The 22669-nt window shown below is 34.1% G+C and overlaps 1 protein-coding gene across 1 annotated transcript in view; it reads right to left on the minus strand.

Moving 5' to 3' along the window:
- LOC145293979 (uncharacterized) overlaps positions 1–22669 on the minus strand; it is a 216152-nt gene that overhangs the window by 21626 nt on the left and 171857 nt on the right. Inside the window, exons 4-7 of the mRNA XM_080140864.1 lie at positions 6606–6685; positions 5699–5778; positions 3892–4081; positions 1611–1835 (exon numbers count right to left, since the gene is read on the minus strand). Of these exons, the coding sequence (XP_079996990.1) occupies positions 1611–1835; positions 3892–4081; positions 5699–5778; positions 6606–6685 (575 nt within the window). The remainder of the gene's footprint in view (positions 1–1610; positions 1836–3891; positions 4082–5698; positions 5779–6605; positions 6686–22669) is intronic.

Here is a 22669-nt window from a genome sequence, read left to right on the forward strand (position 1 = left end):
TTCTATTTTTACTTCTAATTAGTGTTCTATTGGATCAATTTTCACACATTTTGGAATTTATACTAATTTCAACATGACATGCAAGTACCTAATGTTTTCACCTGAAATGTGTCGATTTAAAAAACACACTGCTCTACATAAGCACCTAAAAATCTTATTTAAGCGGAGGGTGCACAGAAATTTTAAACCAAAAATTCTGTCTTAAAATCATTGTTATTATTATTGTTATCTTTGTGAGATGTCACTTTTTTCAACACTAATATTTTTGGTTCTTGTCCAGAATTCCCTCTATATCAAAACTCAAAAATAAAGAAAAATCTCCAATGAAATTATCATACTCCAAAAATCATAAATTGATTTCGGTCATATTTACAAAAAATTAAGCGATTAAAGGGAATTTATAGGCATATTAGCATAAATTAAATAAATTCTTGTTGAGTTATCTCCCTTTGTTTCTTGGCACTTTTTTGTCAAAATGGCAGATGAGACAATGACTTCTTAACTCATAAAATTTGATTTTCTCATTTAAAAATAAAACTACTTCATTCATGTGATTTTTGGAATATGATATTTTCGTTTTATCACTGGCCTGTACATCATAGAGATTTTTCTTTATTATTTTAATATGAGGGAATTTTGGACAATAACCATATTTTTTGGTTATTTTTATTGACATATTAAGGTTTGTATTTTTTTTTATATAATTTTGTAAACATCCTTATTCCTATTTGCTTGCCTCCCCACAGGAGTAAAGAGAGACACAAGGTCAGTTTTGAATGTGGGGAAAACTCTTATCCAGAAAGGAGTACATGTATTCTTTGCATGTATATCCTGGTAAGGAGAGGTGACGATGTTTTCCACAGGTTTAGTTTTTTTGCAGTGAGATGCCATTGACCTGCCACATACAGTGTCTAGTATTTCCAAACGGTCACTCATCTGGTGCTAACCATACCCAACATCACTTAACTTCGGTGATCTAATCAGTGTGTCAATATGATTATATCATATATACTAATAGGACAGATTTCAGAAGTCAACTCTGGAAAAAAAAAAAAAAAAAAAATCCGGAGTTGGAGTCCACAATTAGTCCTGAGTTATATATTATAATGTTCTGCAAATTAAACAAATAAATATTTTTTTACATTTTTTAGCAATTTTAATAGTAAATTGTGTCCCCTCATAGGGCTAATTTTGATCTCGGTAGTACAAATCGAGTTGTCTCCCTTCATTTAAAACATGGCAGATCAAAACACAAACTCTAGCCTACTCATAAACATTGTTAGTTAAAATAAATTTAAAAAAAAAAAAAAAAAAAAAAAGCCTTAGCTTTTGGAATATGACTTTTTTGTTCAGTGCGTACATCAGAAAAATTTTTTTGTATTTTCTTTTTTAATTAGGTTGAATTCTGGACAAGCATCCTTATTACATAGTACTTCCATTCAGAAGCAGTAACTCCACTTACTTTAACAGTGATAAACCTTTCACTCGATGTAAACAAATACCTTTTTTTTTTTATAAAAACATTTGTAGATTTTAAACAAGAGAACATGATAGGAATCAAGAATCAATGAAATTACGTATAAATAATAAATACCTCAAGCGAGACTTACCTCATAAATTTCTACACCTTTTGGACAAATACCAAGCCATGCGTTCCATATTTTATCTGTTTTTTTCTTCTTCATTCGATAAAAGTGTAAATTATGTGCGGCTGGGTATTTTATGGATTCCCGTATGTATTTTAGTTCCGCCTCATTCCTTGTGACATCCTGCTGTTCCTTATGGATTTTGGGGGCGTTTTTAAACAAATATTCATGACCATGTTCTCCTACCATCTGTACAAGAAAACAACAAACAAATGAACAACTACAATGGAAAATCATTAGGACAAAAAAAATGACCGCCCCCCCCCCGCTTTAATTCAGTCAACATGTATCCAAAATCAGATACATTTTTTTCTATTTTTTTTTATTTTATCCACTGCAAAAAGGGCATATTAGGTTTTTGTCTAGAATTCCCCCAATATTAAAAAAACAAAATAAAAATCTGTATGATGTACATACCCATGATGGAATGAAAAGGTCATATTCCAAAAATCACATAAATTGATCAGATAGTTTTATTTTTTAAACAAGAAAATCAAAGTTATATTAAAGAAACAAAGGGAGATAACTTAATTAAAACTTGTGAAATCAGATTTGTAATGCCTATGATTTTCCATTAATCCCTTAACACCACTTTAAAATGATTTTCCTCATAAAAATAAAACTATATGCTCAATTTATGTGATTTTTTTTTAATATGAATTTTCATTTCATTATGAGTATGTACATGAAGATTTTTCTGCATTTTTTTGATATAGGGGAAATTCTGGACAACCACCCTGATTTATAAGGGGCTACTGTGATAGAGACCATAACTATAAGGGTAACTTGGGTGGAGAGTTGAACAGAAACATGTTTATTCGCATTGCATTTAAATTTCTGCATATATGTTCTAAAAAACAGTATGCAGGAAGAGAGTTACGAAGGAAAGAGGTTATCAGAGTAGAAATCTGATGGCATCTAAGAATCTTTAAAGTGATGGAGTGGGATTTTGTTGCTAGTCAGGTGGGTCAAGGTATTTTTTGTAGAAGACAAGTGCAATTAGTTCATTCGGAGCAAATTCCACGGAAATACAACTTAATGACAACTTTGTTTTATCAAAATCCTTTGGTTTACTTGTTTTATGGTATATAAACTCTTTGCACGTTATTTAATACAAAAACAATTGTAAATAATTCATTACACACTAATTGCAAGGTTTATAATAATGTTGGCCACTTTATTGGAATTCGGAATCATAAAAATTTGAACTTTTGGAGGTATCAGTAGAAAATTTCCAATACTGAAAGCAATCGCTTTTTTAATTGTTTATTTTTTGTTTGTTTTTATTTAAAAACTAATTTTCCATTGCTAACACTGATGATAAAAATTTTAAACAACCCATAAAATTAAAATCAGTGTAACATCCTCACAAATGTATTTCTTATGTTTGCAGTAAATATATATCCACATATTACATGAGTTTTTATCGTAATAAGGAAAATAATTGCTGCTTCTACACTACTGGAATGAAATTTTGTAGTTGATAAATGGAGTTTTCAGATAAAAAAATGATTACTGATTTTTTTTTTTGGTCAATTCTAATAAATTATAATGGTAGCTTCCAAATTATGCAGTCAAAATTACCTGGATATCACTGTATTATTAAAAAAGAAAAAAAAACTTTAATCGTGTTAGCAGGGGAAAAATTTCAGCCATTTTGTTTAAATCGAAACAGAAAATAACCTTCTTTTTGAACTCTCCCGTGTCTTATGATAGTTTTCATCAAATTCTATTTTTTTTATTTTCTTTAATAATTTTCTAGCTTATTGATTTTCGTAATTTTTTTATATAATCATTTTAAAAATAAGAGGAATATGTAGATACCATTGTTTTCATGTGAAATTCAGTTTGACGATTTCCGAAATTTTATCCTAATAGCAAAGAAGCGCCAAATAATTAAAAAAAAAAAAACCTCTCCAGTTAAATATTTAGAGATTTTAATAGAATCAGAATCAAACTGAATCGGAATTGGGAAAAATATTGGAATCATCTTATCAGTAATTTATACTTTCCCAGCCTATTTGTGCATAACTCAACACACATATCGAACAGAATTTGAAGCCAGCTTGTTACCTAGGTGATACCATTGGAGAAGCTGGTGTTAGTGTCATTGTAAGAGTTTGAGGAGAGAAGAATTTTGCAAAATTGTTCTGTTTGGGAAATTATATCTGTCATGGTACAAGTATATTTCTTGTTTACATATAAAAAATCTCAATTTCATTTAAAAAATTTTTTTTTAACTTACCCAAGCTGGGAAATATTCCCTGGGGTCGAAATAATTGCCTGGCTGGTGCTTCCAAGGATAATAGTTGCCAAAATCTGCTTGCAGTGCAAAAGCAGCCAATTGGAAGCAACGTTCCTCACTACACAAATGGTGGTAGTTAAGAACATTCTCTTTTAACTGAAGATAATACAAATGTCTTGTTACTTTCTCCCTGGAATTAAAAAAGAAGAGAATTAAGAGAAAATCCGGGAGGGGAAAGGGTACAAAGTTGACTTTATCTTCACCTTATCCTTGATAGAAAGAGATCAAAGATGATAAAACGGAAAAAGAGAGAGAAAGAAAGAACAGATATTATAACAGTAGAACAAATAAAAAGAAAATAACTGCAGTGGAGGAGGAAATAACATCAGAGTTCAGCAAAGTGTAGTATCTGTACTCATACTGCCCTTTATCTTTTCTGTCCTAGATAGAGAAATCATTCTAGACTGGAGCAATTTTAATCTTTGTTTTGTTCCAGTCTAGAATGCTCCATTTGTGGAAAGTTAGATTTTCCTTACATTAAAAACAAAAACAAAAAAAAAACGATCTTATGCTTCACTTTGCTCCCGTGGGAAGGTAAATAAATAGAAACATTAGATTTTATATTCTCAAGGTTCTCAAACTCATGTATCATAGCCAGATGCAATATTGTGTCATATTCAAGACAGAATAATCATCAACACAACTCCCCACTAAAAAAAAAAAAAAGAAATCAAAGACACCAACATTGGTTGGTACCACACTATGACAGATTGGGGCCCTACAGTAGCAAGCGAGTAGAGTTAACTAGGTAAATATGCAATTTGTATGTTTGTTCACATTACATTCAAATTTCTGCATGTGTGTAACACTAAGAAAAACAGAACCAGAAGAGAATTTCAAAGGAAAGCAATTCAAAGACAAACTATTAGATAAGGAAATCTTTTGACATTTAGGGAACTCTACAGTGAAGGGGTGGGATTTTGCTGCTAGTTTAGTGAGTCAGATGTATTTACATTGAGATTGTACAAATGCAGCATGTTCATCAGCATCAGAGCATATTCCTTTGAAGCACATGTAAAAAAACACGCATGCTACACTTTTTGTACCCTGTCCAAAGGGGAGAGGTTAGTGGTTAGTGCAAATGGTGACTTTATAGACTACGTTAATAGATTCTTTCCTTGAATTGCTTTCCTTTGAAATTTTCTTTTGGCTTTGTTTTCCCTAGTTTTGCCAACATGTGGGAATATAAGATACTAGCAGGTATAAGAAATTTTCTAGCTCAGTAAAGGGAGCCTACCTTATTTGAGACAAACTTAGCAATATTTTCAATGTATTTATTCCAATTCATGTTACCCAAGAATGTCAGGCTGAGGAATTTAGACATGTGACTCCCAGGAAGAGTGTTATTGGCCATTACATTTAATGGTTGAAAAAGTTTCATGTAGTTATTAAAGGAAAAGAGCTTTGTTTTAGTAGTATTAAATATGACCAATCATTTTTGGCCCCATTTTACATTTTTCAAGCATTCAGCCACTCATTGCATGTGTGGCCATTCAATTTGCCCTCCTGCTGAGAATAGAACATGATATTATTGGCGAATACACTATCTCATATGTGACTGAATCACAGCAGTCATTTATGAAGTCCAGTGGCAAGGTAAGTAGTCTTAGTAGGTTTTACTCAAATCTAAATAGGCTGAGTCGAATTCTAAGGAAATTTTTTTCACTGACCCTACCCAGACATAATTAAAATGTATTTCTCATTCTGAAATGTTGCAAATTGGAGGAGGGGGCCGAAGGTCACTTACCTTAATAAACAGACTTCATCTACATAAAACTGCACTCGAAAATAAACAGTTAACAATGGAAGTCTTTTATCATCAAGACCCTGTTAAAAAAAAAAAAAAAAAGGAAATTTTAATTTAGTTAAAACAGTCAATTTCCATCAATATTAGAAACAGTTTTTATGAATAGTACATTAAATAAGCAAATTAAACTGGACAGACTTTTTTCTGAAGAAAGCTAAATTCATCACGGAAGCTGTAATTTTAATGTTCAATTATGCCAAAGAGCATCATTTATGCAATCAGGCATCAAGTCCTAATCTGTAATCAGAAATGTTTAATATTTGCAAGGGATGGTTAGACTTTGCTAAACTGAGCTTACAAAGAATGTACTTATGGATTGAGAAATTGTTTTACGTTTATGTAATTAAGCTCAATTAAAGGATCTAAAAATACAAACATGATAATAGTAAACATTTTATGATTATACTGGACCACTCTGACCCATTGAGTCAGTATTTTTTGTGTGTGTGTGTATATATATATATATATATACACACACACACACACACTATTCAAAATATTAAAAAAAACATAATATAAAACAAAATACATAAATGAAGAGAGAAGGATAAAGAGACAGGACGAAACAAATAGGAGGAGAAAGGGGTAAGGAGTGGTATAGGAGTAAAGAGGGAGGATTTTTACACAACAAAAGTATAAAAAGGTAGGAAACATGTTGCTCAAATCCATCAATTTGACCATAGTTGGAAATTTGCAATTTAATAACACTTTGAAGCAATTGCAAAAATAGCTAGGGAGAATCTGATTTTCAGGTGTGGAAGTACAGAATCCTGGGTCTATGCTAGAATAGAGAATATTGTTTAAAATTAAAAAAAAAAAAATGCAAGTAGATTTTAACTATACTTACATCCCCTTTTTCTGACTTCCATGATTTGGGAGCTTGTTTGTGAATTTTCTCATCTAAATTCACAAAATGATATTCTCCATCTGTAAAAGAAAATTTTTAAAGCTGAAATCAATATGAATACTCCACCCATGTGTTTGTGGGTGGCAATATTAATAACTTTTTTCAGAAACAATTCTATCAGTTTTAAGTAAAAGGAGTCAAAATTAAGAGGAATAAACACTAAAAGTGAACATGTGAAAGGAAGGAGACAGGAAGTCATTCTTTGATATAATGAGTCATCTATTTTCAATAACCATGTCATGAATTGTACGAAGCATTAGCCTTCAAGGCAAAAATTAACATTTTCAATTTGAGAGACAACTGTCATAAGAGGGAAAAGGAAAGAGAGAGAGAGAGAGAGAGAGAGAGAGAGAGAGAGAGAGAGAGAGAGAGAGAGAGAGAGAGAGAGAGAGAGAGAGAGAGAGAGAAATGAAATCCTATATAAAAAAAAAAAAAGCACGGTCCATAAACTGCACAAACACTATGAAACTGTACCAGAAAGTGACATGGTTTTATAGTTACATCTGCAGACTTTGAGTTCTGTTGAGGTTACAGCATCACTTACATTAATACTCTCAAATAAGATATAGATCCATATATCTTCTCTCCAGCCTTAGTTATGAAACTAGTGTAGAAGGAAAAACTCTAAAGCAATACAGGTCTTCCTCTGCTTATTCCAAAATTGTTTAAAGTCATTCTTGATTTCTCGCTGCTACTAAACTCGAGTAATGTTGGTGCAAGAGAAGTGAGGTTGATTATTACACAACCTTTGCTTCATTGTATTATTTGGATTATTCAAACTACTGTTCTCATCTTGAGCGTTATTCTCGCAACATTTCAGTCAATGTAACTTCCAACATTCCTCAACTGCAACTTGTCGAACTCAGGAATCTTTCTATTGAACCCTAAAATCTGCACCGAATTTTTAAACCTTTATCTAATAATTCATGACAGAAGAGGGTCTCGTTCTGTCAACCATGACTGGGTAGTATTTTTAGTATCACTTGCATTGAGGATTGAACCTTCAACTTACTGACACGTGTCACTTAAAAACAATTTTTTTTACCTAGCACTCTATCAGTTATGTCACGCTTGCTTCATTATGTAGACTGACTGCACTGGCACTGTTACAGAGGATGTCCATTGTCTCTTAAGAGTGAAAAGAAGCTTTTTTTCCCCCCTTTCTTTAAAGTTATACCAGGAAGTTATTTGCACATCGTACACTGAACTTGGAAAAAAAAAAAAAAAAAAATGTTGCTTTGAACAGATTTTCCAAATTTTCTCAAAGATTAAAATTCTTTCAAAAGAAATGCAATATTTTAATATAGTTAACAATGCAGGCACTTAGATTATCACTCGATTAATGTTTGATGTGGATAAACGAAATAATGCATCTGATAAAAAAAAAAAGAAAAAAAACAGCAACACTCCAGTATTGTTTAGTAGAAATCACTGTCGACCAAAGGAAAAGTATATCAGGGAGTGTGATAATTAGGGCTATGACAACAGCTTATTCTTTTCATTGTTTTGACTCTCGAGTATATATCTGACAAAGTTAGACAATGTTAATCAATCGAGAACCACATCACTCTATATAAAAGCATATAAGACATCAAGGGATAAACACTCGAGAGTGAAAACAATGAAAAAAAAAAAAAATGCTGTTGTCCTAGCCTTAGTAATTGGATCATTGTTGGTCTGCAAGGACCAGTGGCGTAGTGGTTAGAGTACTTGGAAAAAAAATCACTTGTAAAAAGTGATATTCTCCTGAAGTTCGACGGTTCAATCCTCAGTGTGGGCGACCGAAAAATACAATTACGAATTACTTAGGATCTCCATCCAATCAAGGTATTGTTCTTAGGTTATGTGCTCAGGCTTTACCTGCTCCCTGAAAAAGCATTGATTTATTGCTGTTCACTTGAGACAAAATACCGGCAGGGCTGCTGGGGCATATTTTTATAGGCTAGAATGCACTCATCATAGTGTGCTGGAGAGAAAGTAAATGTACTCACCATTTTTTTCTTTTTTAAATTGAACGTATTTACAGCCATCTCGGCCTCACTTATCTTCTATTCTATATATATATAAAAGGCAAAATGTGTGTGACCATTTCGTGTATGTCTTGCAAAGGCTTCTTTCGCACACGCTCCCAGGGTCGTTACTATCGCTTAAAACTGTTTATATAGGTCCTATATCATAATATATAGGATTTGAGAACGCGGGTCGTCTCTAGATTGATTTACGTCGGCTTTTATGAGATTCACGCTATTTCGCTATGTCACCTGTTTGTCCTGCATTTTAGTATAAATACAGTGAAATTAAAACGTTGTGTTCTCGGCTTTCGCGCTGCTTTTCCCCCTTCCCACCATCATCTGGGGGGAAGTGAAAACTAAAAATAACGATCCCGCGATGACCTCATTTAGCATCTTCCTGTCAATCAAACCTCTTTTACTAGCTTTATAAGCCTTAACTTAACAGCTAATCAATTACTCTCACTCGTGGTCGAGACGGTTAAGTTGTTGGCCTTGGTCTCCACCTCCGCGTCGTCAAGGCTTTCCGGGTTCAATCCCTCTTCCCGACCAATACTATTTTTTTTCTTTTACACCTTTAAACACCCGGGCAACGTTTTTTTTTTTATTACTTCGCTTATTCTTTAGTTTACCCCTCCCCATACACAGGTTTATTTATGCCATTTTTTTCCATTTTGGTTTTGTTTTGTTTTTTTTACATCGTCTTTTTTATAATATTTAAGCAGGGTTATTAATTACCTCCCCCCCATACACACACCTACAAACAACCGGGTAACGCCGGGTACCCCCCGCTAGTATATATATAAAAGGCAAAATATGTGCGTGTGCGTGTGCGTGTGTGTGTGTGTGTGTGTGTGTGTGTATGTTCGCTTTTTGTATATGTCTGCAAAAGGCTTTTTTCCGAGGCCTGCTCGGTCAGCTCGCTCATTCTTAAAACTTTTTATATCATGTCTAAACGATAATATCTACGACTTAACAACAGGGGTCGCCTGTCTATTTAATTTGCTTGACTTTTACCAGCTCGCCATGTCTTCAAAAAGCAAAAAGCGGGGGAAACAGTAACTGGCTTGCAGCACAAAACTAGGTCAAAGATCACACCACTTCCTCGCACCTGTATATTTCATTTTATAAACCTTAACAGAACACGCTTATCAAGTCCTCGCCCCTCGTGGCCGAGATGGTTAGGTGCCTGGCTTTTTTTCCCTTTCGTTTCCATCTTCGCATCAAGGCTTTGGGGTTCAATCCTAACTTCCTACTAAAACTTTTTTTTCTTTTACACCTCCAAACATCTGGCCAACGTTTTTTTTTTTAACACACACACACCTTCAAACACCTGTGCAATGCCAGGTAACTCCCCCCCCCCTAGTCTCTAATAAATGGTAGTTTGTGTTCTGTGAGTTCATTAAATTTCACACAAATGTACTTTTGTGTCTGGGAGTGTTCTTAGATAAGTTTTGTATCGGAATACCTCTGATAAGTATTGAAAACCAACAATTGAAAAATTCCAATTAAAGAAGGAAAGTCAGATGTTGACCAAAGTTATACAGTCTAACATCACAAGTGCATTTGAGAAGTTTTTCACCACACAAGCAGAAGGGTCCGGCATATAAAATCAACAATAGCTTCTTGAATATGACAGTAGGGGTGCGTTTGAAATAAATGTTTTTGCTTAAAGCACAAATGAACCACTTTACCTAACTTTTGCATTTTAAACTAATTCAAACCATTACATAAAAATAATTGCATAAAATCAATTGTAGATTCTCGAGTGCAATGTAGACTACAATGTATTGTGGACTAAGTCTTTGCGGAGAGACATGTAAAGCTTCCTCCTAGTTCACGACGGTAAGCCCCCTCCCCCCGACTAGTGCATGCAATTTATCGATTTTATTGAAAAATGGTTGATTTTCACCCATTTTGATGACAATAAAAGTATTGGAAGTGTGGAATAATAGTTGATCTTCATTCAATCCTGGGTAACATCTGGTATCCTTGCTGATTTAACTATACAGAGCTCTATAGAGGAATTTATCTTTAGTTTACCTTTGATAACTAAATATTTTCGTTTACTAGCCAAATAAAAAAGTTGCTAGCAAAACTCATATGATTTTTAGAATATGATAAGTATGTACATCAAAGATTTTTCTGTATATTTTTTAAATAAGTGTAATTCTAAATATACAACAAATTTTATGCTGATACTTGAACGTATAAGCATTCTGATTTCTTTAGATGTTTTTTTTAAACAGCCTTCGTTAAAAAAAAAGTATATTAACCTTTTCTCGTTTAAATAATTTAATTTTTTTTTTTTAATAAAACGAACAAAGTTGAAAGGATATTTTTCACTCAGTAGTGAGCTTTGAAAGATTACAATCGCCAAAAGATAAGCGTTTCATTATTTTTGGTCGCCACTTCGAAAGATCACTCTCAAATGCGACTGTTTCACTCGCAATGTAGAGCCCTGCTATATTGCATAACCTATGCCTATTTATAGACCGGATTACTGTTCAGGAGGAATGGATATAAATAATAGATTATTTGAGCCATCTGTAACTACCAAAGTCTGATTTTTATAAATGTTTGCAGGAGAAATTGCTCGAAAGATGGCGGAAGATAATGGGCTGGGAGAGAAAGGAAATAGAAATGATCTGATCAAAGAAAGTCCAAAAGTTCCAAGGAAATGACAGATTCTTATGGTTGTATTAATCGGTTGGGGGAGGGAGAACAAAAACAATAAACAACTGTTTTCAGATTACTCAGCTTGAATACACAACTACCCCACTGCCATGCTCCTTTGCTGCTTCAAAACCACCACACTTGATAAGCGAATTGTCAAGTACTAAGACAATCAAATATTTGTTCACGTGATCTTTATTTCTATCCTCAAATACGGACAGAAGATATTTTACTAAAAATGGGCTATGAGCAAAGTGTAGTATTTATGAACAAATTCAAAGTATCGGTAGGGGGGGGGCTTTCAAGTAGAGTATTCCCACCTCCCACCCCCATCATGGAGCAAATATGGTATTGTGGTGACTGTTGAAGTGAAACTGATAGGTAAACAGTGGAAGAATGAAAAGAATAATAATGCTTGGACAAATGGGCAAGAATCGATCTAGTTAAAACCAAGATAAAAGATGACCAGCTACCCGCCCCCTCACAATTTTGATAGCCTTTTAGGTTAAATTATGAAAAGTTTTTATATTTCTTAAATAAATTTTTCAGTTCAAATAAGCATCTTCCAGCAAATCATACTGATCCAACGCAATATTAAAAGCATACTGAAAAGCAAAACCATATAAAAATATATATACATATTGCATTAATAAAAGATGAACCTGCATAGCTCGTTCCACTTATGTCTTAATTTCCTTCATTTTGTATTGATCCATTACACCTTTGCATCATATTGCCTTCTTTTAATTACCTTTATACATGCACTAAGCAATGCTTCAAGCAAACTACATCAACCACTTAATTGGTAGTTATCATTCCAAAACCATAAGTATAGTATTCACTTCACACTCACAGTATTTTATTCATATACTAGCAGTTCAACCCGGTTTTGTTCAGTCTATGTACTTTTCATAACTTTATATATATATATATATATATATATATATATATTAAAAAGTTTGACTCATGTCCAGATAACCTACATCTAAAATTTCAAGTGTTTAGGCCCAAAATTTGCAGAGGAATTTGGTAGAGCCTGCAAAGGTCAACTCTTAACTTTGACCTCTTGGCAGCTAAATTTTCGCCCAAAAACTGATTAAAAAGCTTGTTGCATGTCTGAATACCCTTTATGTAAAATTTCATATGTTTAGACCAAAAATTGGCCGAGTAATTTGGTAGAGACTGATGAGGTCGAATTTTTTTAAAAACTTTGACCCCTTAACATTTATTTTTTGAGCTCAAATCAAATTATAAAGTTTGATCCATGTCCAAGTAACCTACATCTAAAATTTCAAGTGTTTAGACCCAAAATTGGCAGAGGAGTTTGATAGAGTTTTCAAGTCAAATCATTGAACTTTGACTCCTTTACAGTCAAATTTCTGGCCGAAAACCAATCAAAAAGATTTTCCCAAATCTCAATAACTATTATGTCAAATCTCGAGTCTGTAGACTGAAAATTGACAGTAGTTTGGTAGAGAAATGTAGACACACACATATACACAGACAATTTCACTTTTATAGATATATAGATAAATATAGTATGTCTTAAATGTCTTTCGTTGAATACCAACACCAACATTCATCAGAGACATAGATATATGTTCCTCAAAAAAAATTTTTTGAGGGGTTCTTTTTCTCCACTTGGAATAAAACGGATATGGTGAAGGGAAAATTTTGATAAAAAGGAAATGGAAATCTTTTAAAGTATGTAAAATTATAATAAAAATTTAAAAAAAACTTATTATAGAGTATATAGGTATCTTTCTGAACAAAAACTCATTGGATTCACCACTGATGAGGAGACATCTATATATCTATATATATAAAAGCGAAAATGTATGTTCGCTTTTTGTGTATGTTCAAGAAAGGCTATTTTCAGAGAAGCAGTCGGTCGCCTAACAACTTTTTAAAACTTTTTATATCACATGTAAATCGTAATATCTCAGATTTAACAACGGAGCTCGCTTATCTATTTAATTTGCTCGACTTCGGGGAGATAAATATTCAACAGTTTTCGCTCGCCGCATGTAGGTTAGGCCTTTTCCTATAATGTTTCCCCCTACCCCCAACGTCTTGGGGAAAAAAAAAAAAATGAAGTGCTACCCCGCAGTCAAAAGTTGACCTCATTAAGTCATTAAAACGTGCACCTGGTAATTTAAGTTATTAAATAAATTCAAACGTGTCTGTCAGCATGTCGCGGTGGTGTAATGGTTAACGTCGCACGTTTTTTTTTTTTCACACTTTAATTTACAACTTTGCCTCAAGGGTTCGATCCTCATACTTACCTACCAAAACATTTTTTTTTAATCCCCCCCCCCCCGGAGTTTTGATTTACCCAAAACCACACACACCTCCAAACACCCGGGCAACGCCGGGTACCCCTTGCTAGTTATTTTATAAAATAAGAGCTCTTAAGATTGATTGATCAGAACTCCGTGACACTTCTGAGGGTTTTGTATTTAGGTTCAAAATTAAAAGTAAGACTTATTCACAAACTCTAGATGCTTTCACAATAAAAACCATCTTAAGTTTAATCAGATTAAATTCTCCATCAAATATAGTCTTGGAAGTTTTTTTTAACCTTTAAAACTACATTAAAACAAAATTAATTTTTATATTTATTTATCATTCGTTGGAAAACTATTTAGTTAGTAAATCATTTAATTCCCGACACAAATAAGATTGTAATACATATATATATATATATATATATATATATATATATATAAATAAGTGACCTTGGCTGACTGGGGAGCAAATTCGATTTTGTTTTTAGCTGGTAAAAATAGCTGCTAAGAGGTCAAAATTCTTTTTTAAATTAGAAGAAATGTCAGTCGACTAAATGTGTACCTTCTACAGATGTGCAAATATACGTTTCTATGGTAAAGTCGATTAATTTTTAAAGTTCTGATATCCATATGTTGTTATCCAAGATAGTAATGAATAAGGCTGGAGAGCTATGTTTTTGTTTCGATTCTAGCTGATAGCACCCAAGTAATAATTTTTATTTTTTTATTTTAAACCTTTGAAATCACAACTATATATTGGGTACAATATAATAATCAATAGAGTATTGGCTCTATATTACAAAATCTGCACAAATTAAAAACTGGGCAACACTAAACGGCCTGCTAGTATATATATATAACAAAATGGTGGAAACTGCATAACTTATCTACCATCAGGTCTTACTTTGCTTCAGTTTGTGTTTATCCGTTACACCTCTGCATAGTATTGCTTTTCATTAATTATCTTTATATACATGCTAAACAATGCTTCAAGCAAACTATATTAACCTCTTTTGTTTCACCTTTATAAAACTCTTCAAAATGAATCAAATAGACGAAATATTAAACATTCAATTTTTGTATTATTATTCATCAAACTGCTGTTCTCATCTTGAGTGTGATTTTCACGTTTCGGTCGATATAACCTCCGACCTTCTTCAGATGTATCTTGTCGAACTCGGGAATGTTTCTGTCAAACTCGGGAATTTGGACGGAAGTTTGAGCAGAACCCTTTATTTACTTCACAGGGGTAGCGTGCTATTGTTTCATCAGCCATTCAATTTTTGATTTTCCTTTTTTCATTTATATATATACTAGCGGGGGGTACCCGGCGTTGCTCGGGTGTTTGGAGGGAGGTGTGTGTGTGTGTGTAAAAAAAAAAAAAAGTTAAAAAAGAAAAAAAAAGTTTTAGTAGGAAGGTAGGATTGAACCCCGAAGCCTTGACGCGAAGGTGGAAACGAAAGGGGAAAAAAGCCAGTCACCTAACCATCTCAGCCACGAGGGATAGGAACTGATGTGCGTTATATGAATGTTTATGAAGCGAAATAAACAGGTGCAAGGAAGTGGTGTGGTGTGGTGTCTGACCTAGTTTTACGCTTTTCAAAGACGCGGCGAGCTGATAAAATTCGGGCTAATTAAATACACACGCGACCCCCATTATTAAGTCGTAGTTATTATGAGTTAGATGCGATATAAAAAGTTTTACGTATGAGCGAGCCTACCCAGAAGGCCTGGGAAAAAAGCCTTTTGCGGGCATACACAAGAAGCGAACATACATACACACATTTTCACTTTTATATTTATAGATAACTAAAAATTCCTCATCTCAGAACAGGTAAAATTAATTTCTGCACAAAACAGTTTTGCACCAGTTTTATGTCTCCCTTCTGAAGATTAACATCAAGATGTAATGATACTAAACCTTAAGTCTAGAATATTTATACCAATTTTGAATCTTACTTACACAACCACTTAAAGAAATAGCATCAAAGATTGTATGCATAAAGACACCGAAATATCTGTGTTTTGGTTTTCAACATTTGACCTAGAAATTGATTAGAAAACTAAGCAATTTCAATAGTGAAACCAAGAAAAGTTGTCATTTTATTTCATTAAAAGGAAACAGAATTAAGTTAGAATTTGAAAATGAAAATACCACATCCCAATTAAAAAAAAATACATATCACCAACATCTCGATACTTAATCTCTAACAGTGATAACATTTTAAAAATTGAAAGAACAGACTTTTTTAATGTTATTCCAAGACAGAAAAAACAAAAATGCATATTGCAGGATTAAATTCATAAATCACAACTGGAAATTTTCTTGAAAGCTATTGAGGGAATTTGAAACTAAAAACTAAGCAAAAAAAAAAAAAAAAAAGACAACTTTCATATAAATTGTCAGCCTCGAAAACTTATATTTTGTACAATACACCCCAATAAATAATGTGTCCCAACAAATAATTGTGTAGAGTAATTAACAAATTGTATTAATTCAAAGTTTTATACGTCAGTTGAAATAACCAAACTATAAATGCAATTATTTATTATAGTCACCTATTAAAAGTATGTAAATGTTAACAGCCACATTAATCTAATTATAAAATACTTGTCCCAGGACGGATAAAATAAACTAACAGTTTTGCACCACTTATAGAGATTAAAATCAAAAATCAAAATATAATCATACTAAACATTATGTCTAGAATCCTTATTCCAATTTGGATCAAAATCCATTACATGACTTTAATTTAAAAAATGTCTAAAATTCAAGGCTTAAAATTAAGGTGTCTTAAATTCAGGGAATCTTCCTTAATTGGTGCCGAATGACCACAGATTCAATGCAAATCTGAAATACTTGAATTTTCAAAATGGGAGGTGATGCCAATATTATGTCACCTAAAAACTCTTAAAAATATTACAGAGACTGAAATTTGGGGATCATTTATTAATTGATGTCTAATATCTATTGTTCAACTTTCACAAAAATCGAAGATATCTGAATTTTCAAATTATTTCTAACTATGCCCACTTAGCATGGAACCAAATTAAACTAACATAGCTCACATTACACACAATAGTTTAATTTCAATAATTTCAGCTATGTTTCAAAATTCGTAATGATCAGTTAATTAGTTTAGGAGTGAATCATATGCATAAAAATATGGCTACCTGGCACTGCCTAGGACAAAAGTGTTTTTGACTCAGTTCGATGTGGCTGCCAAAAGTTTTAGCGAGACATACATACATTCGCACACATACACTAACAAACAGGAAAGATTCATATAGATAATCGATATAATAAAAGTGAACACGTGTCAATAATCACGTGTGCAAATTTTATTTTTATGAAAAAAAAAAAAAAAAAAGCTTAATCTTAATATTTGATAATAATAAAGAAAAAGTAATCTTCCGCCCTGTACTTTTAATATAGACATAAAAATATTCCCTTATTATTAAAACAGAACAGAGAAAGAGATTAGTTTTGTCTCATCCTATTGAGAGAGAGAGAGAGAGAGAGAGAGAGAGAGAGAGAGAGAGAGAGAGAGAGAGAGAGAGAGGTGGGGGACATTTTGTCTTTTTCTTATCGATTAGTTTCGTTTCAATGAGTGATTAGAAATTCAAGCAGTGATTAGAAATTAAATTACTAAGTGATAGCGAGCAGACGAAGCCAGCTTGTGATGTAATATATTTCAGAAATAGGGTGTAGACTTTTGATTGCAGACACCAATTCTCCATTATAGCAACAAGAGTATGATAACAAAATGGGAGAGATGAGTGTCACTGGGTAGGTTCCATCAACTTTGTCAGGTGGGGGTGGGTGGGATTGATGTCATTGCAGAAGAATGATTCATTCTGGAATGTTTAAGAAATAAGTAGGAGGTAAGGATATCTAATCAACACCTAAGCAGCCACTACACACCTTTGATATCAATGTCTAATGACCGTAGACACCCGATGATATCAATTGAATCAATTTCTACACTGAATAAAAAAGAAATTTAAAAAAAAAAGCAAAGATTGCAATCAGAGATTTCATGGTAAATGCAGTTCAAGATAAACGGTGTGTGTTAGAATAGGTGGCAGGAAAGCGTACCTGTTGGGATCATTAAAACGACTTGACTGCCATTTTTTTTTTCTTTTTTTTTTTTTTGCAAGGCACCATGTTGGAAGATTTTGCAGCAACAGCTAAGTTAAATAACAGAAAGAAAAATAGACAAGATAGAAGCTCATCTATTAAAAGTTTCTAACAAGCATGTTGAACTGCCCCCCCTTCCCACTTCTCCATTTCTTTCTCTTCTACCTCTCTCTCCCACCCTTATTACTTTCATCTCTTTTCCTTCCTTTCTGCCGTTTCATCGTAGTCGCTTCATTTCTCTTCCTTTTTTTCCTCCCTCTATCCTTTTCTCTCCTGAGCTTCATCATCTCTTCTTAACTTCCACCCTCTTAGTTTCCCCCACCCTATCTTACCCTGCCTTTGTCTCTTCTTACCTTTATCTCTCGCTTTCTTCTCTACATTTTACTCCCCTTCTATAGGACAAAAGGAGATGAGAATCAAGATGATGGAGATGAACATGGAGGGAGGGAGGGAGGGAGAGAGAGAGGGATGATGATGAAAGGTACAGAAGGAAAAGACAGAGGTATTTCTTCTAACTTTCTCTCTCTACTCTATCGCTGCTTTCATCTTCCACTTATCCCTCTGTCCTCCTCCCTTATCTCCTCCTCCTACATCCGCCTCATCCTTACAGATTCCTAAGTAAAAGTGGATATGGTTGAGAAAAAAGAAGTAACATTTTAGTTTCTTTCTTACCAGACTAAGAAAGATAAAAGGACTATCTTTTTATGCATCTTTTCCGACTAAAAATCAAGAACTACACAAGACACTTGCAAAAGTTACATCACTACATTCAGTGTGATTCCGACATATTTATGATAATAAAATGTACTATTCATAGTATTTGGATTCTTCGAACTACGGTTCTCATCTGTTATTTTCACAATGTTCCGGTCGATGTAATCTCTGACCTTCAAGTGTATCGGCGATACACTGTATCGCGTCAAATTCTAGAATCGGCACAGAATTTTTAATGGAATCCTTTATTCAATCCATGATGTAACATGCCCTAGTTTTGTCAGCCATGATTGGACAGAAATCTTAAATAATTCACAATTGTATTTTGAGTTTCGCCTACACAAAAAGATTGAACTTTCAACCTCCAGAAGAGTGTAAGTTACAACTGAATTTGACCAAGTACTATGTCATGGATCCTTGCGAATAAAGTACTTGATAAAATTCACTTATATGTTCCACTCTTGTGAGAGTCGAAGGTTCAATCCTTGGCATGACTTAAAATACAACTCCAAATTAGTTAGGACTTCTACTCATTCACAGCTGATGGAATGAGAGCAAGCTACCCTAGTGGATTAAATAAAGGGTTCCAGTCGAAATCCATACAAATTCCAGAGTTTGACAGAAAGATTCCAGAGTTCGACAAGATGCATCTTAAGGTCAGAGGTTACATTAACCAAAACTTTGTGAAAATAATACTCAAGATGAGAACAGTAGTCCAATAAATTTATATAAGATTAACCAATCCTCATCTAAAAAATTCCGACGCATAAAAAAGTACTATATTGTGCATTTAAGTCAAGTTAGAGGTATCGGGACCAAATTAATGCATGAGAAAGGGAGGGGATACGATTTTTTTTTTTTTTTTTTTTACACATTCTTATTCATAGTTGTTCCTATTTACAATGCCTCCCCACGGGACAGAGTTAGACACCAGGGTCGTTTTTTAATGTGGAGAAAAGGAACAAAAATAAAAATTGTCTCAGTCGTGAAGGATTTCTCCTCCACTGACAGAACAAGAAATTGAAGTGCAGCATCTGAAGAACAGATACTACACTTTGATCTTGTCCCGAGTCAGCATTTTTCTTTATATTGAGCCAATGATCTATCAGATAGGAGGGGAGGGTAGCAGTCGGACTAAAATCTTTTATTTTGTTATCTATACACCCCCACCTATCCAGCACTGCAAGATAGCCATGCCATTTACAAAATATATTAAAAAAAAAAAAAAAAAAAAAAAATCGGAATAAATGGAGGTAGGAAGGAGGGGGTGGGCTAAAAGAAAACCAAGTGTTAATGGCTTTTTAATAAACTTAAATACATACTGATCGAACATATGTTGCACAGCATGTGTGTGTGTGTGAGAGAGAGAGAGAGAGAGAGAGAGAGAGGGATAGGGTGGAAATGGTGTGAGAAGAGATATTGCTAATTCTGACCCCACCCTTTTGTGTCCCTAGCAACACAACTGCAGCCGTCACTGATTAAACATGCAGGGTGAGGTTGAAGAGCTGTGAGAGAAGTGTGTGGGTAGCCACCGAGAGGCTGGCAGGTGAAATGCTCAGACAAGTGAAATCATATATAAGAATGCTGGCACATAGCTAACACTACTAAATCCACACCATCCAGACATGCCTTTCTCACAATGCAACTTTTTTGGGGGGGGGGGGGGGGGGCTCCACTAGTGAGTAAGCCAAATTAACCGAGTCTTTTCCTGAAAACATCCAATCAACTTTTTGTGTAAACAGGTGAAAAAGTGGAAGAGAGATTAGGAGGAAATGCAGAGAAAAGGAATTTCTAACGAACACCACAAAATATTCTTCACCCTACCTCAACAATAAACAAAAAGACCTATTTATTTTTAAATGACCCTTGAATGAATATTACTTTATAATATTCAAGTATTATGAGGTGCAGCAGCTCGCGCACACCTTCCTCGCCTCCATCCTCACCACACACATTGAAAAATTAAATATATTTATATTTTTAATTATTAAGGCCGAGATGGGGTTTGAGCACCAATTTTTTTTTTCTTTTAATCAATTTTAATCGCCAATCTTTCACGAAAAACACCCGTCTAGCTGAATCCACTGTGAAAAATTTCCCCCACTCTTTATCTGTGTCTAAATCAAAACGTGGATTCCATGAACAAAGCTTCTTTCTTAGAACTGCACGCCTGTGGAACTCTGTTCCGTCTGCCTGCTTCCCACCTGACTACAACTTGGATGTCTTCAAGTCCAACGTTAACAAATTTCTAATGAACCGCCCCCTTAAGTAAACACTTCATCAAATCTCCACACTAACGTACTGTACTTGGAATTAACCCTTATCTCTGAGTGGCTTCCGGGCCTTTATAAATGGTGACCACCGTGTAAAAAAAATTTTTTTTTTAAATGTTCATAGAAACTTAAACAGAAACACCTGCAGAAATACGTATTACAATATACTAAGAATGAGAGTAATCAATGGCTGCCAAAAAAGTTGAATTGAGATGAATTTAACCTGAAAAGGCTATACCCCATTGTGTTTTTTATTTATTTTCTTACAAGCGTGTCACTGCTTATTAAGGCCTGCAAGCCCCTTAAGAATAAGGCTTATTAAGTTTGACAGATTGTAGTAATTGGTCAGAAATTGACTATTTAAGATAATAACTAAACAAAAATTTGTCTACATTGGACTTGAAAACAAATGTTATAATCAACCAGGAAGCAGATGCATGGTACTATGTTCCACAGACGGGCAGCTCTAGGCAAAAAAAGAAACTTTGCTCATGGAAACTGTATTTCATTCTAGGTACACAGAGGAAGAAAGTCAATTTACTGACAGTGGTTGTAGCTAGAGGAGTTTTTGTTTTAAGCAGGTACGAAGACATAGATTGAAACACAGTCGCACACCTTCCATGAAAATAATGATAGGAGTAGAGAAAGACTAGTAACATCCCTTCTGTGAGAAATGGAGAAAGTAGTGCAAACCAACAACTAAACACCAACTTCGATGATGGATTTCTGATAAGTAATAAAAACACATCTGAAATAATTTGGAAAAAAAAGTGATATTTAGTGAAATATCAATCTTGCTAAGCAAGAAAGTAAAAAATTAGGAGAAAGGCATTGAGACCTTTTGCGAGGAGTAGGGAACAGGAAATCATTCTTTGTTAAAACGGAGGTCTCCCATCATTTGAAGTTTTAGCCTTTTTTGACAAAATTGACATTTTCAGTTTTCAGAGAGAACTGTCATAGAATGTAAAAGAAAGGCAATACAAGTTGGAGAGAGAAAAAAGAGAAAATAAGCAGGAAGAGAGAAAGCAAGAGAGAGTTAACATGCAAATCATGGTATCCGTGTACTATGTGTATTATTGCTTCAGTTTAATTGCTTGAATCGTTAGCTATCGAAGATTTATGCTTAAAATTTACCCACAATTTTTTTTTTTTTATTATTACATTTTCACCCCAAACAAGGCACATTGCCACTTTGATGTAGGGGGCTACTATCAGGGACATAAGCTACAGAGGTACTATGTGGGGAGTTGGGCAGCAAGATGTCGGTTCATGCTACAAATACAGTTGGGGAAGCAGGAACCCAGAAGGGAATTCTAAAGTCTAGCAGTTTTGGGAAAGAAACTACTGGAGTAGAAGGCTCTCTTACATCTAGGGATCTCAACTTTGAAGGGGTGGGATCTTGCTGCGTGTCAAGTTTGTCGGGAGTATTTACATCAAGGGGGTACAAGTGCTTGCAGTTCTTCGGAGCATTCACCGTTAAAGTACTTGTAGAACAGGCAGAGGGATGCTACATTTTGCCGATGGGACAGAGGCTGAAGCTTAGATGACAGTTCAGGACCTATTAGGTTGGCGACTCTCTTTTGAACCTTGTCTAGGAGTGAGAGACTAGTAGCAGATGCACCAGTCCAAATATGACAACAATACTCCATACATGGGCGAATGGTGACCTTATAGAGGTACAGGATATTTTCGGACGTTAGTAGCTTTCTAGCATGGTAGAGAGAGCCTACCTTCCTTGCAGCGGTCCTGGCAATGCTCTCAATATAATTGTTCCAACTCCTGTTTCCTGTGAACGTTATGCAGAGGAGTTTAAAAGATGTACTTTCAGATAAAGAGTCTTTGGCCATTGCTATTGGTGGTAGAGAAGGTTTCTTGTAGTTATTGAAGGAAATAAGTTTAGTCT

The sequence above is a fragment of the Euprymna scolopes genome, chromosome 15, assembly GCF_053919585.1.
Source record: "Euprymna scolopes isolate OS-2025 chromosome 15, ASM5391958v1, whole genome shotgun sequence".
NCBI lineage: Eukaryota > Metazoa > Mollusca > Cephalopoda > Sepiida > Sepiolidae > Euprymna > Euprymna scolopes.